Source organism: Dendrobates tinctorius, unplaced genomic scaffold (assembly GCF_039654945.1).
Source record: "Dendrobates tinctorius isolate UK_male_01 unplaced genomic scaffold, ASM3965494v1 ptg000276l, whole genome shotgun sequence".
NCBI classification, from domain to species: domain Eukaryota; kingdom Metazoa; phylum Chordata; class Amphibia; order Anura; family Dendrobatidae; genus Dendrobates; species Dendrobates tinctorius.
The window spans coordinates 2,010,432-2,024,649 of NW_027361943.1; the positions used below are offsets into that span (position 1 = coordinate 2,010,432).

The 14,218-nt window shown below is 43.7% G+C and overlaps 1 protein-coding gene across 1 annotated transcript in view; it reads left to right on the forward strand.

Moving 5' to 3' along the window:
- HAUS8 (HAUS augmin like complex subunit 8) overlaps nt 1-10,862 on the forward strand; it is a 163,062-nt gene extending 152,200 nt beyond the window's left edge. The window contains exon 11 of the mRNA XM_073559837.1: nt 10,352-10,862. Within this exon, the coding sequence (XP_073415938.1) occupies nt 10,352-10,487 (136 nt within the window). The 3' untranslated portion in view covers nt 10,488-10,862. The remainder of the gene's footprint in view (nt 1-10,351) is intronic.
- Nucleotides 10,863-14,218: the final 3,356 nt, after the last annotated feature.

A 14,218-nucleotide genomic window follows, 5' to 3' on the forward strand; every position in this document is an offset into this window, starting at 1 on the left:
ATTTTTAAACTCATCCCATTGATGCTCAGTTGAATTAAGAGCAGTTTGTCATGATCTTTCAGCTTTTACTGGAAGTGTGACAGGAAGCATTATCCTGCTGTAAGAATCTGCTTTTATTAGGAAACAGGGTTACAATGAAGTAAACTTGATCTGCAACTATGTTTAGGTCATTGGTACTTGTTAAAGTATTAACCACATACAGTAATTGCCAGGATCAAATGTTTGACCGTAGCATCTTCTCTAGTTCTGTGCGGTTGGACAGAAGGAAAAGCCTTTGCTACCCACATGCAACGAGTAACAGTCTCAACAGTTGCCCTCCCTTGGTTGGCACCAACCACTGAGTACTGACAACAAACCTTGATTGTTGGCACCATAGACATTGAAGTAGACATCAGTCATGTGGCCACTGTTCTGTTCAAGCTCATCCTTACTGCTGCTTTGCAGTGATTTTAGGAATTGGTGGGGCACTCAGTGAGGGTTTTTTTTTCTTTAATTGATCTGTTGTGTTTGATCTTCTATTAAGGGCTCTTTCAGACGTCTGTGTCAGTTATATCTATTTACAATTTTCACACGTACCGTAGACACCTTGAAATCTATGTTGCTGTGCACATGTCAGTGTGTTTCCACAAACCGTGTCCATGTGACCCACACATAGACATGTCCGTCTTTTAGCGGCAGCACGGGCCACAAAACGTCCCGCGCACGGATGACACATTGGGATGTCGTCCATGTGACATGTCCTGGCGCCTGAGAAGCAGCGGTCCAGTGAGTGCTGTTCCCCGGTGCTGGGTGCTTTGGCAGCGATCAGCGCGAGTAGGAGCTAATGAACAGTTGTATTCAACTGCTAACAATGAGACCAGGTGGCGGCCGATGGGACTATTACTCCTATCAGCCTACGCTTGCTGCCGCTAATAAGTGACAGCATGAGGGGCTGAGGAGTATTCATCACCCACCGTCTGCGCTTTAAATAATTTCTCACAGTGTTCACCGGATTTTTTTTTATCACTGATTTGCTGTGAACTCGCTGAGCTGAACTGCAGTGACCTCATCACTGACTTTTTTTCAACGGTGCTGAGGTCCCCACAGATCAGCACGTCTGGGAACGCATCCTCACTGACTGGTGGTAACCACAGGTTCTTGGCCTGGAGAGTCGCATCTTGGCACCGTCCAGGTTGAAAATTATTCATCCCCCAGATATGGATTATAGCGTGGGACAGAACGACAGACAGGTGAGGGATATTTTTTTTTTTTTTTTTGTCACCAATGAGAGGGGATCCGCCCTTCAAGGACAGAAAACCTTCAAGATAAAAAGGCGGTTTCTCGCTCTGCATCAGTGGTTTCCTGTCCTTGACAGGGGAACCTCCAGTCCTGCATGGCGCCAGAAGATGAGGAGAGAAGTTCCCAGACTGGGCAGGGCACAGTCTTTGCTGTGGTTGGCGCCTGGATTGCTGGAAGCGCCATGGGGAGCCCGATGGGGACTTGTCCGTCACCACATGGTAAGCCGGCAGCCACACGTCCTGGCAGTCAGAGTGCAGCCGGGACCTTCCACCCGGAGTATTCCGGGCGGGTACCAGAAGCTGCAGGAGCACACTGGCCAGAAGATCCCCCTATAATAAAGTGTGGATCGCCTGTCAGGCAGGGGCACTAGTGCAGGCATGGATGCACAGCAGCCCTCTCCATAGCAGCAGCAGGTGCTGCAGCCACAACAGCACTTGGAGCCAGAGCAGCCACAGCGACCACCAGTGTCAGGAGCGACCACACCAGGATAGGAGTACGCAGACGCTCAAGTGCAGTATGCAAGTGCAAGGATTCCAGGACAAGTCTGCACAGCTCTATCAGAATAGAGGATTCCGCAGTCTCTAGGGGAGACATTTTGGACGACATTTTGCCTCCTGTTCCTGTACCCTTCAATTCCTCTGGTGAGTGACCTACGAGAATGTAACTTTTTAATAATGAAAATCTCTCACTCTTTATCCTCTTGATTTTCTAGAACCCCCTAGAAAATGCACAGGAAAAAACAAATCACAGGGCTTGTTTTGTGCGGTCAGGGATTGTCTAGTGTATGGCCCAAAAAATTATGCCAATAATGTATCAATGATACAATTTCAAATGAGACACCAGATTTCCCCTCCAGCTTAAAGACTCTCATCAGAATGGAGGTAGAGCATTCATAAAGATCCCTGTCCCACTCGGAGGAAGCACCTTGCAGTGACATGGCTAATAGGTCTATAGCCGATGACTTAGGAGATCTAAGACGATGGGGTTTTAGAGGATTCTTCAGGGGCATCCTCATCGTAAAGTGACTCGGGAGTGGGTTATTATTTCCCACTCGAGGAAGTAGACAATTTAATTAAAGCTGTGAGGTCCACAATGGGTCTGGTCGACCAAAAGGCCAAGAGATCGGTCCAGGATGTAATGTTTGGGACTTAGGACTGGAAGAAACAGATTTTTCCCTATTAATGAGAAAGTGCTTGATCTCATTAATAAAGAATGGGTTAGGCCAGAGTAAAAAGGCCCCTTGCTATCCTCCTCTAAAAGGAAATGCCCTTTTGATGAAGAGGCAACGGCATCCTGGAGTAAATCCCTGAAATTGAATGTCGCTATATTCAAATATCCAAAGCTTCAAAAAGGTCATCCTTCCCTTTTGAGGATGCAGGATTGCTAAGAGACCCCCTTGATAGAAAGGTTGATACCTTTATCAAAGGTGCCTGGGAGTAGTTGGTGGTCGCTCTGAGGCCAGCCATTCCAGCAACCTCAACAGCTAGGTCTCTTATGATCTGGCTGGGAAGGTTGAAAAACCAGCTGAGGGAAAATTCACCTAGGGAGTCCATTTTGGCCACACTCCCAGTAATTAGGGAAGCGGTGGCCTTCCTTTGGATGACTTGGCCAGACTAGCCACAAGATCTGCTGCGCCATCCAAAGCAGGCCGGAGAGCAGTCTGGTTGAAATGCTGCCTGGGGGGACTTACAAGCCAAAAGGAAACTCTGTTCTCTCCCTTGTGAAGGATCGTTTTTATTCGGTATAGTGTTGAATGATATCCTGGATAAAGCTGTGGATAGGAAAAGATTTCCAAAGCCTCCCTTCTTGTCCTTCGGACAGTCCTTTCAGAGGAAAAAATTCAGCAGAAGGAGATCAGCCGCAGAACATAGTAGGTGGGACGATCGGCCCAGGAAAGGCAAAGGATTCTTGTTTCGTGGTCCCTCCCAGGATAGTAGAAAACCCTCTAAATGACTTTGCACCCCAGGTGGTTAAAATTAGAATCGTTTTGGGAGGGCGTCCCTTCGGTTCCTCACATCACCAGGGTAGTCACCCCATATGCCAGTCCCAGAGGAGGGGGTTGGGAGGTCATCTGGGCAACCATCTGATCCAGGGAACATGGTTGGGAGTGGAAAAGGAGAGCTCCTCAAACATGTGGGAGCTCCTAGCAATAGAGAATGCACTACAGTCTTCTACCCTTCCTATAGACCACCCTGTAAAAATATTTTCGGACAACAAAGTCAGTCCCATACCTGAATTATCAGGTGGCACACGTTCCCGATCCCTAATGCAGATTACCAAGTGGACTTTCAGCCTCGCACAGGCAAACATCCTTTCATTGTCCGCTCTTCACATCAGAGGAAAGGACAATATCAGGGCAGATTTTCTAAGCCGCAACCGCTGCTGCAGGGCGAGTTGTCCCCAAGAACTCCATATTCAGACAGATTATGACCAGGTGGGAGTGTCCACAGATTGAACTTTTTTAAACTCTGCAGTACCGCAAGTTAAAAAAAAAAAAAATTCTGCTCCCAGGACCTGAAAGAAAACCCTCAAATTGTGGACACCTTTCAGATCAGATGGGACTTTACTCTTTCCTACGCCTTTCCCCCAATATGTCTGATTCCAGCTATATTCGGGAAGGTCGGAGAGAATGGGGCGAGGGTGGTTCTTGTAGCTGCTTTTGGCTGAGGAACATATCGGTCACGGAACCATGGGTCTGTCCAGAGATCCCGGACCTTCTAGCTCATATTTCATCCTCAGGTGACTGGGCTGCACTTAACAACCTGGAACTTGAGAGGTCAGTGCTAGAAAATAAAGGGTTCTCTCCCAGTCTGGTCTCTACTTTGCTCAAACCAATCACTACGAGGATTTATGCTAGGACTTGGAAAAAGTTCCTGTCATCCACAGGGTTTACTTTGGGAGGAAGGGTGACCCTAAAAGAAATCTAGGAGTTCCTCCAGAGGGGGGCATGAGCAAGTTCTGGCCGTTAGCACCTTTAAAAGTCCAGATTTCAGCCTTGGGTGCACTATGTAATTACAACCTCGCGGGTAATCAGTGGGTGGTTTAGGTTTAAGACGTGTGTTTGGCTACGGGGACCAGTTTAGATCTGAGCACCTCCATGGGATTTAAACTTTGGTTCTGAATGCATTAACAGAAGCCCCTTTGAACCCCTGAGTTCAGGATCCATAAAATTGATCACCCTAAAAACTATACTATTGGTATCCCTAACATCAGCTCGCAGGGTACATTCACCCCATGTACATATACAGACTTTGTCGGTAGACCCTCCCTTTACCCTAGTTATGGATGATAGAATAGTCTTAAAATCTGACCCAGCTTATCTACCTAAAGTAGTATCTAAATTCCATAGGGTCAGGACAGAAGCTCGGCAGAATTATCCCCTGTGACCTAAGAATAGTAAAGAGAAGTTTCACACCTTAGATGTTAGGAGATGCCTTCTTCACTATTAACTGCGACAAAGCCTTGGAGGAAGGATAGGGCTTTTTTTTTTTCTCCTTTCAGCGCTGTAGAAAAGGAATGAGTCTCGAAGGGTACCCTATCCAGGTGGATAAGAGGCTATCAAGTTGGCCTATATAGGCGAAGGAAGGCCAGCCCTTGACTACCTGAAGCCCCACTCTACGAGAGCGATGGAAATGTCTTTGGCAGAAAGGGCAGACGTGTCCATTGAGCAGATCTGTAAGGCAGCTACGTGATCATCACCTACTTTTTATATTCACTGTAGACCAGATCTATTTGCCTCTTCTGATGTCATGTTTGGGAAGCTGGTTCTACAGGCTGTGGTCCCTCCCTGATATGAGTAATTCTGTGTAATTCTCTCTTTGGTACTGTCATGGGTGACAGAAAAATACATATATTATTTACCGGTAATGTGTTTTTCAGGAACCCATGACATCACCCTTATATTCCCTCCCGTTACGAAGTTCATCACCTTCCGGTTGGTGGGTTATTGTATATAGTACACCACTTGTGGTTGTGGTTAGAAATAGTTAGTGTACACATCTATATACATTTATGCAAAGTCGGAGGTCCTCATGCTTTGTAATCCACTGATGCGGAGAGGATCCGCCCTTTTTATCTTGAAGGCTTCCTGACCTTGAAGGGTGGATTCCCTTGTTGCTGTCATGAGTTTCGAAAAAAGCAACGCATTACCGGTAAGTAAAATACGTGTTTTTACTTTGCTTTTATTACAGGAGAACGAGAGATTCAGTGGAATTAGGCGTTAGGTGAGTATAACTGTTTATTTTAAAATAAAAATGGAAAAGTGTTTATTTCTAATAAAAGACTTTAAATTTGTGTCTTTATTTACCACATAACTATAGTATTAGTAATGGAGAGGTGTCTTATAGACGCTTCTCCATTACCAAGCCGTGGGGTTGATGTCACCAGACAATACAAGGGTAACATCAACCCCACAAATATGAACCCACTTGCCACCACTGCAGGGCAAGTGGGAAGAGCCGAGCAAAGCGCCATTGGCGCGTCTAATAGAAGTGCCTTTTCTGGGTGGCTGTGGGCTGCTATTTTTAGGCTGGAGGGGGGGTCAATGTCCATGGCCCCTTACCAGCCTGAGAATGTTAACCCTCAGCTGTTAGTTTTAACAAGGCTGGTTATAGAAAATACAGGGGAACCCACGCCGGATTTCTGCTGTCACTGTTATTAGCAGCAGCAGTTGTGGGCTGATGGGAGGAATAGTCAGATCAGTTGCCACTTGCTCTCAACAGTTGAATATAACTCCTCATTTTCCCATGCTTGCTTTGACCGCCAGCAGAGTAGGGCATAATAAGAGCTGTCTACAGCACTTGGCGCCAGGGAATAGTGCTTAATGTACCGCTGCTTCCCTGGCGCCCATGCGTGTGGTACTGATGCGGCACACTGTTGCCATATGTGTGCCGCAAATATTGCAAATTATGCAAATTGTCTCTTCAGAGAGGAAGAGGACTAGAACTCTAGTGCCACCTATTGGAGGTAGCAATCCTAAAAGTCAATGTTGACTCTTTAACGAGCCTAGTTACATGACTTAGGATAAAAGCCAAGCCAGAATCTCCATTTGCAGACACTGTGTTTCGGGGTACTGCCCCTCATCAGTGCAAAGTGGGAGAAGATCTGGTTTGGCTGTGAGAGAGGCGTCTGACCGATATCCAAGAAGTATCATTTCTCCTTGCGGAGAATAACATGCTAAGCATGTCGAGGTGAGGAGACTTAAAGCCGCAATGCTCCTCTGGGAAATATGCTAATTATGCACACTGACACTGATATCTCCGGTACCAAGTTTTCAGGTACTGGAAATATCAGGACTTGTGAAACCGGTCGAAGGTGGTTATCTAACAAAAAAATGTAGCATGACTGAACAGAGCCTAAATGGAAATCCCGGTAACACATTAAGGCTACGTTGCGGATTTGTTGCTTTTCCGCAGTGTTTTTTCTGCTCTGAAATGCTTCAAAAACGCAAGTGATTACTTAAGCAATGTTTATCAATGGCATTCCTGAATTGTTCTGCACATGCTGTGGAAATTTCTGTACTTATTTGTAGCTTTTTATTTTCTGCAGCATCTCAATTCTTTTTGCGTATCTGCAGCGTTTCTGTACCCATTGACTTCCACTTCAAAACCGCAGGTGTAAAAAGGTTTGCGGATGTGCTGGCAAAAACTCTGCAGAAAAGGAAATTATGTCAGAAGGAGAATGTGTGTGGGTGGAGATTGTGAGTGGAGAATATGTGTGTGTGTGTGTGTGTGTGTCTGCGGCTGGGTGCATTAACACTACTGTTGGTACTGTCGGTCACAGCGCTGCGGGATCATGTCAGCGTGATTCCGCGGCTGACTGTGACCCACAGCGGTTACCTGCGGTAAAAAAAGCAGGCGTGGGCCGATCAGACTACTGCTCCCATCGGGCTATGTTTGCTGTCACTGATAACAGTGACAGCACGTGCCGCTGAGGGTGGTAATATCTGCTCACACCTGTGCTCACTGTTTAAAAAGAAAAAAGTGTGTGTGTGTGTGTGTGTGTGTGTGTGTATATATATATATATATATATATTAAAATTTCTTTCATTTACGGAAAAATAAAAGCCCATTATATTCACCTCACGCCAAATCCCTGACGCCCTGATCTCCTATAAATAATGTAAAATAATAAACCAACCTATACTCCCTGACTGCCATAGTCCAGGTAATCTGAGTGTCCCACGGCGATCTCACGTGTAGAACAGTCACATCGAGAGGTGTGACTGCTCTACCCGCAGTTTATCAGCTCTTCTGCTGTCACTTGTGGCATCGCTGCTTGGGAAAGATCTCTCACAGCAGTAGTGCCATAAGTGAGAGCATCGGAGCTAATGAACTCCGGCAAACTCTTATGGCAGTGCAGTGATACAGTGACAGGAGGTGATCACTCCCGTAGTGTATCACCGGAGGCCGGGTAGAGCAGTCACTTCTCCCGAAGTGACTGTTCCACAAGATCATCGTGGGACACTCTGTATATAGACCGTTAGACAGGGAGTATTGGCTGACACCTGTTCAGTACTAAACCTTTGGCTCCGTACTAAACCTCAGGCATGGAGATAGAGCTTATATATAGAGATAGATAGAGATAGATATATCTATAGAGAGCTATAGATATATAGAGAGCTATAGATAGAGAGATATATATATATATATATATATATATATATATATATATATATATATATGAGAGAGAGATACAGTTAGGTCCATATATATTTGGACAGACAACATTTTTCTAATTTTGGTTCTAGACATTGCCACAATGAATTTTAAACAAAACAATTCAGATGCAGTTGAAGTTCAGACTTTCAGCTTTCATTTGAGGGTATCTACATTAAAATTGGATGAAGGGTTTAGGAGTTTCAGCTCCTTAACATGTGCCACCCTGTTTTTAAAGGGACCAAAAGTAATTGGACAGATTAAATAATTGTAAATGAAATGTTCATTTCTAGTACTTGGTTGAAAACCCTTTGTTGGCAATGACTGCCTGAAGTCTTGAACTCATGGCCATCGCCAGACGCTGTGCTTCCTCCTTTTTGATGCTCTGCCAGGCCTTCACTGCGGTGGTTTTCAGTTGCTGTTAGTTTGTGGGCCTGTCTGAAGTTTAGTCTTTAACAAGTGAAATGCATGCTCAATTGGGCTGAGATCAGGTGACTGACTTGGCCATTCAAGAATATTCCACTTCTTTGCTTTAATAAACTCCTGGGTTCCTTTGGCTTTGTTTTGGGTCATTGTCCATCTGTAGTATGAAATGATGACCAATCAGTTTGGCTGCATTTGGCTGGATCTGAGCACACAGTATGGCTAGGAATACCTCAGAATTCATTCGGCTGCTTCTGTCCTGTGTCACATCATCAATAAACACTAGTGACCCAGTGCCACTGGCAGCCATGTATGCCCAAGCCATCACACTGCCTCCGCCGTGTTTTACAGATGATGTGGTATGCTTTGGATCATGAGCTGTACCACGCCTTCGCCATACTTTTATCTTTCCATCATTCTGGTAGAGGTTGATCTTGGTTTCATCTGTCCAAAGAATGTTCTTCCAGAACTGTGCTGGCTTTTTTAGATGTTTTTTAGCAAAGTCCAGTCTAGCCTTTTGATTCTTGATGCTTATGAGTGGCTTGCACCGTGCAGTGAACCCTCTGTATTTACTTTCAGCAGTCTTCTCTTTGTGGTAGATTTGGATATTGATATGCCTACCTCCTGGAGAGTGTTGTTCACTTGGTTGGCTGTTGTGAAGGGGTTTCTCTTCACCATGGAGATTATTCTGCGATCATCCACCACTGTTGTCTTCCGTGAGCGCCCAAGTCTTTTTGCATTGATGACTTCACCAGTGCTTTCTTTCTCGGGATGTACCAAACTGTAGATTTTGCCACTCCTAATGTTGTAGTAATTTCTCGGATGGGTTTTTTTCCGTTTTTGCAGCTTAAGGATGGCTTGTTTCACCTGCATGGAGAGCTCCTTTGACCGAATGTTTCCTTCACAGCAAAACCTTCCAAATGCAAGCACCACACCTCAGATCAACTCCAGGCCTTTTATCTGCTTAATTGAGAATTGCATAACGAAGGGATTGCCCACACCTGTCCATGAAATAGCCTTGGAGTCAATTGTCCAATTACTTTTGGTCCTTTTAAAAACAGGGTGGCACATAAGGAGCTGAAACTCCTAAACCCTTCATCCAATTTTAATGTGGATACCCTCAAATGAAAGCTGAAAGTCTGAACTTCAACTGCATGTGAATTGTTTTGTTTAAAATTCATTGTGGTAATGTCTAGAACCAAAATTAGAAAAATGTTGTCTCTGTCCAAATATATATGGACCTAACTGTCAGTGGAGAATGAAAGAGGTTGAACAAGGAAATTACATCACAATTTTTTTTTTTCTTTTAAATAATATATCTTTATGTAGCGTAATAGAATACATACAAAACCGCATGAAAATCTGTATCAAAAGCGCACACAATTTCAACTGCGTTTTCTGCCAAGAGAGGCAGAATCCGCACAGAAATATCCACAAGCAAATCCGCAAAGTGTGCACATAGCCTAAAAGAAAGTTGAACTGTTTGCAAAAGTTCTGTCTATTGCCTAGGTTGCCAGAATGTTTGTTTGATATTAACTATTCGTAGTCTATTGCTCAATATGCCAAGTAATACTCCATTTATAAAATATGGCACCTTGCTGCCCCAGATCAGCAGGGTACAATGACAAGTAGAACATTTAGCACCTAGTGAAGCTATAAACATAGAATCATAGAATCGTAGAGTTGGAAGGGACCTCCTGGGCCATCTGGTCCAACCCCCTGCTCAAAGCAGGATTCGCTAAATCATCCCAGTCAGATGTCTGTCCAGCCTCTGTTTGAAGACTTCCATTGAAGGAGAACTCACCACTTCTCGTGGCAGCCTGTTCCACTCATTGATCACTCTAACTGTCATTAATTTACTAAAATCCCCTGGAACAGCTCTGACTGCAAGATACTTTCCCTTGCTGCCCACGCTGTAAGAATTATTTTAAGGTTTATGAAATTGCAGCTAGAGCACTTTTGTCAATTTCATATCTGCATATTTATCGTTACAGGAGCTTGCACCAAATTATGGAATTGGCTTATAAAGTCAATAAAGATGTATCTCTACAAAGCCAGAAGCTTGTGGAAGACCGTACTGAAATGGAAGTTGTAAAGAACTGGTATTTTACAGAGTGCAGTCAAGAATGATTGAGTAGTTTGATTGTATTTGAAGAACTTCTGACAAAAAATGTTCTCATCCAAAGTGTCTTCAAGTTTTATTTTTGTTACAAATTGCTTTCCTTGAACATAGGACATAAGCTAATACACCATGCTGTCTTCATTCAATTTATATTGGGGTGGCAATTGAGCAAGGTTAAGACTGAAGTTCATTTCCTTTACAATTTTTGGACCTGTTTTGCGGTGATGGTTTGAAGAACACTTATGAGTGTATTAAGTATTAAGCATAGTACTTTGCACACTTCAATGAATGTTTTGTATGTGTTTTGTGCTGTTAAATTAACTAAAGTTACACATTTATCTTGAAATAAAACTTAAGGTTGATGTAAAAAATCTTTGATACAACCTCCTGGTTATTGCCTTTTTCATAATATGTGTATTTAGTTAGAATGCAGATGGCTTGAATCTAGGTGATTTTAAAAAAAAAAAGCAGGATTGCCTTGATTTGACTGCACGCTAAGGGGATTGTTTACCTTTATAAAAAAATAAGTAACCTTCCCCAGAAACCCATTTCTCTAACTGGTTGAAATATAGGAGAATTTTTTTCTATAATGAAGCAGAGCACACTCATTAGCAGTATTTGCAGGAGGTGATTAGAGTGTAAAATCTGTGCGCTAAGGCTTCATCCAATTGCTGCATAGAACACGGATGTTGTGGAAACATGCCTTGAATGAAAAAGGTTGACAAAACATTGCTTTTATTAACCCCTTTCTGACAATGGGAATAACAATATGTCACTGTGCCCTGGGCCTTATTGACCAGGGACGGATTATTACATCATGACGATCGTGCACGCATACAGGCTGTGCATGCTCTATCGCACCAGGTGTCGGTTCATTCACACGTTAACCCCTAAAATGCTGCAATCAAAGCATTCCAGGAGCTGGCAGAGGGTTGACAGCCCCTCTGCCCTTGGATCCGAGACCCCACGGATTGGCGCAGGGTCACGATCGTTGCCATGGTGACCTGATGTCGTCATGACAACATCAGTCACGAGCTAGGATAGTTGCTTGATCATGCACAGTGCATGATCAACAACTTTCTCTCTGTGCAGAGCTGACAGTTTGCAAAGCATGGGGATGCTATACAAGCGATCAGCCTGCAAAAATTGATAGTGGGACAAAGTAAAAACTTTTTCTTAACCCCTTTATGACCCAGCCTATTTTGACCTTAATGACTTGGCCGTTTTTTGCAATTGACCAGTGTCCCTTTATGAGGTAATAACTCAGGAACACTTCAACGGATCCTAGCGATTCTGAGACTGTTTTTTCGTGACATATTGGGCTTCAGGTTAGTGGTAAATTTAGGTCGATAATTTTTGCGTTTATTTGTGAAAAAAAAATGGAAATTTGGCGAAAATTTCGCAATCTTCAATTTTTATTGTTAAACCAGAGAGTTATGTGACACAAAATAGTTACCAAATAATATTTCCCACATGTCTACTTTACATCAGCACAATTTTGGAAACAAAATTTTTTTTTTTGTTAGGAAATTATAAGGGTTAAAAGTTGACCAGCGATTTCTCGTTTTTACAACAAAATTTTTAGGGACCACCTCACATTTGAAGTCTATTTGAGGGTTCTGTATGGCAGAAAATACCCAAAAGTGACGCCATTCTAAAAACTCCACCCCTCAAGGTACTCAAAACTACATTAAAGAAGTTTATTAACCCTTCAGGTGCTTCACAGGAACTAAAGCAACGTGGAAGGAAAAACGACATTTTAATTTTTCCAACAAAAATTTTCTTTTAGCATCAATTTTTTCATTTTCACATCGATAACAGGATAAAATGGATCCAGAAATTTGTTGGATAATTTCGCCTGAGTACACCGATACCTCATATGTGGTCATAAACCACTGTTTGGGTGCACGACAAGGCTCAGAATGGAAGGCGCACCATTTGACTTTTTGAATGGAAAATATGCTGGAATATTTAGTGTTTGCCATGTCGCGTTTGGACAGTCCCTGTGTGCCTAAACATTGGAGCTCCCCCACAAGTGACCCCATTCAGGAAACTAGACCCTCCAAGGAAGTTATCTAGATGCATAGTGAGCACTTTGAACCCCCAGGTGCTTCACAAATTGATCCGTAAAAAAATGTACTTTTTTTCACAAAAAAAAATCTTTTAGCCTCAATTTTTTCATTTTCACATGAGCAACAGGATAAAATGGATCCTAAAATTTATTGGGCAATTTCTCTTGAGTACACCGATACCTTATATGTAGTCATAAACCACTGTTTGGGCGCACGGAAGGGAAGGAGCGCCATTTGACTTTTTGAATGGAAAATTAGCTCCAATCGTTAGTGGACACCATGTCACATTTGGAGAGACCCTGTGTGCCTAAACATTGGAGCTCCCCCACAAGTGACCCCATTTTGGAAACTAGACCCCACCCAAGGAACTTATCTAGATGTGTGGTGAGCACTTTGAACCCCCAAGTGCTTCACAGAAGTTTATAACGCAGAGCCGTGAAATTAAAAAAAAAATTTTTTCCTCAAAAAATGATTTTTTTAGCCTGCAATTTTTTATTTTCACAAGGGTAACAGGAGAAATTCGACCCCAAAAGTTGTTGTCCAGTTTGTCCTGAGTACATTGGTACCCCATATGTGAGGGGGAACCATTGTTTGGGCACACGTCGGGGCTCGGAAGGGAAGTAGTGACGTTTTGAAATGCCGCCTTGATGGAATGGTCTGCGGGTGTCGTTACGTTTGCAGAACCCCTGATGTTCCTAAACAGTGGAAACCCCCCACAAGTGACCCCATTTTGGAAACTGACCCCACCCAAGGAACTTATCTAAATGTGTGGTGAGCACTTTGAACCCCCAAGTGCTTCACAGAAGTTTATAACAGAGCCGTGAAAATAAAAAATCATTTTTTTTCCTCAAAAAATGATTTCTTAGCCCACAATTTATTTTCACAAGGGTATAAGGAGAAATTGGACCCCCAAACTTGTTCAATTTCTCCTGAGTACGCGGATACCCCATATGTTGGGGTAAACCACTGTTTGGGCACACGTCGGGGCTTGGAAGGGAGGGAGCACTGTTTGACTTTTTGAATGCAAAACTGACTGGAATAAATGGTGGTGCCATGTCGCGTTTGGAGACACCGCGATGTGCCTTAACAGTGGAAACCTCTCAATTCTATCTCCAACCCTAACCCCAACACACCCGTAACCCTAATCACAACCCTAACCACAACCCTAACCCCAACACACCCTTATCCCAACTCTAACCCTAGCCACAAGCTTAACGCCTAATTCCAACCCTAACCCTAATTCTAACCCTAATGAAAAAATAAAAATATCATCTTTATTTTATTTGTGCCTACCAATGGGGGTGATAAAGGGGGGGATTAGTTACTATTTTTGTATTTTAATCACTGTGAGAGTTTATAACAGTGATCAAAATGAATGAATCAGCAGCGCGACGGGCGCACTGCGCATGCGCCCGCCATTTTCCAAGATGGCGGCGCCCATGATCTGGGACGGCCAGAGGGACATAGGAGGTACCGGGGGGGGAGCAGATATTAATGGAGGCGGCAGATTGCTGCCGTCAGTCGTGGGGGAGGTCGGATCTCGGTCTCCAGCCATGGCAGATGCTATTGCAGCATCGGCCATAGCTGGATTGTAATATTTCACCAAATTTCATTGGTGAAATATTACAATCGCTCTGATTGGCCGTTTCACTTTTAGCAGCCAATCA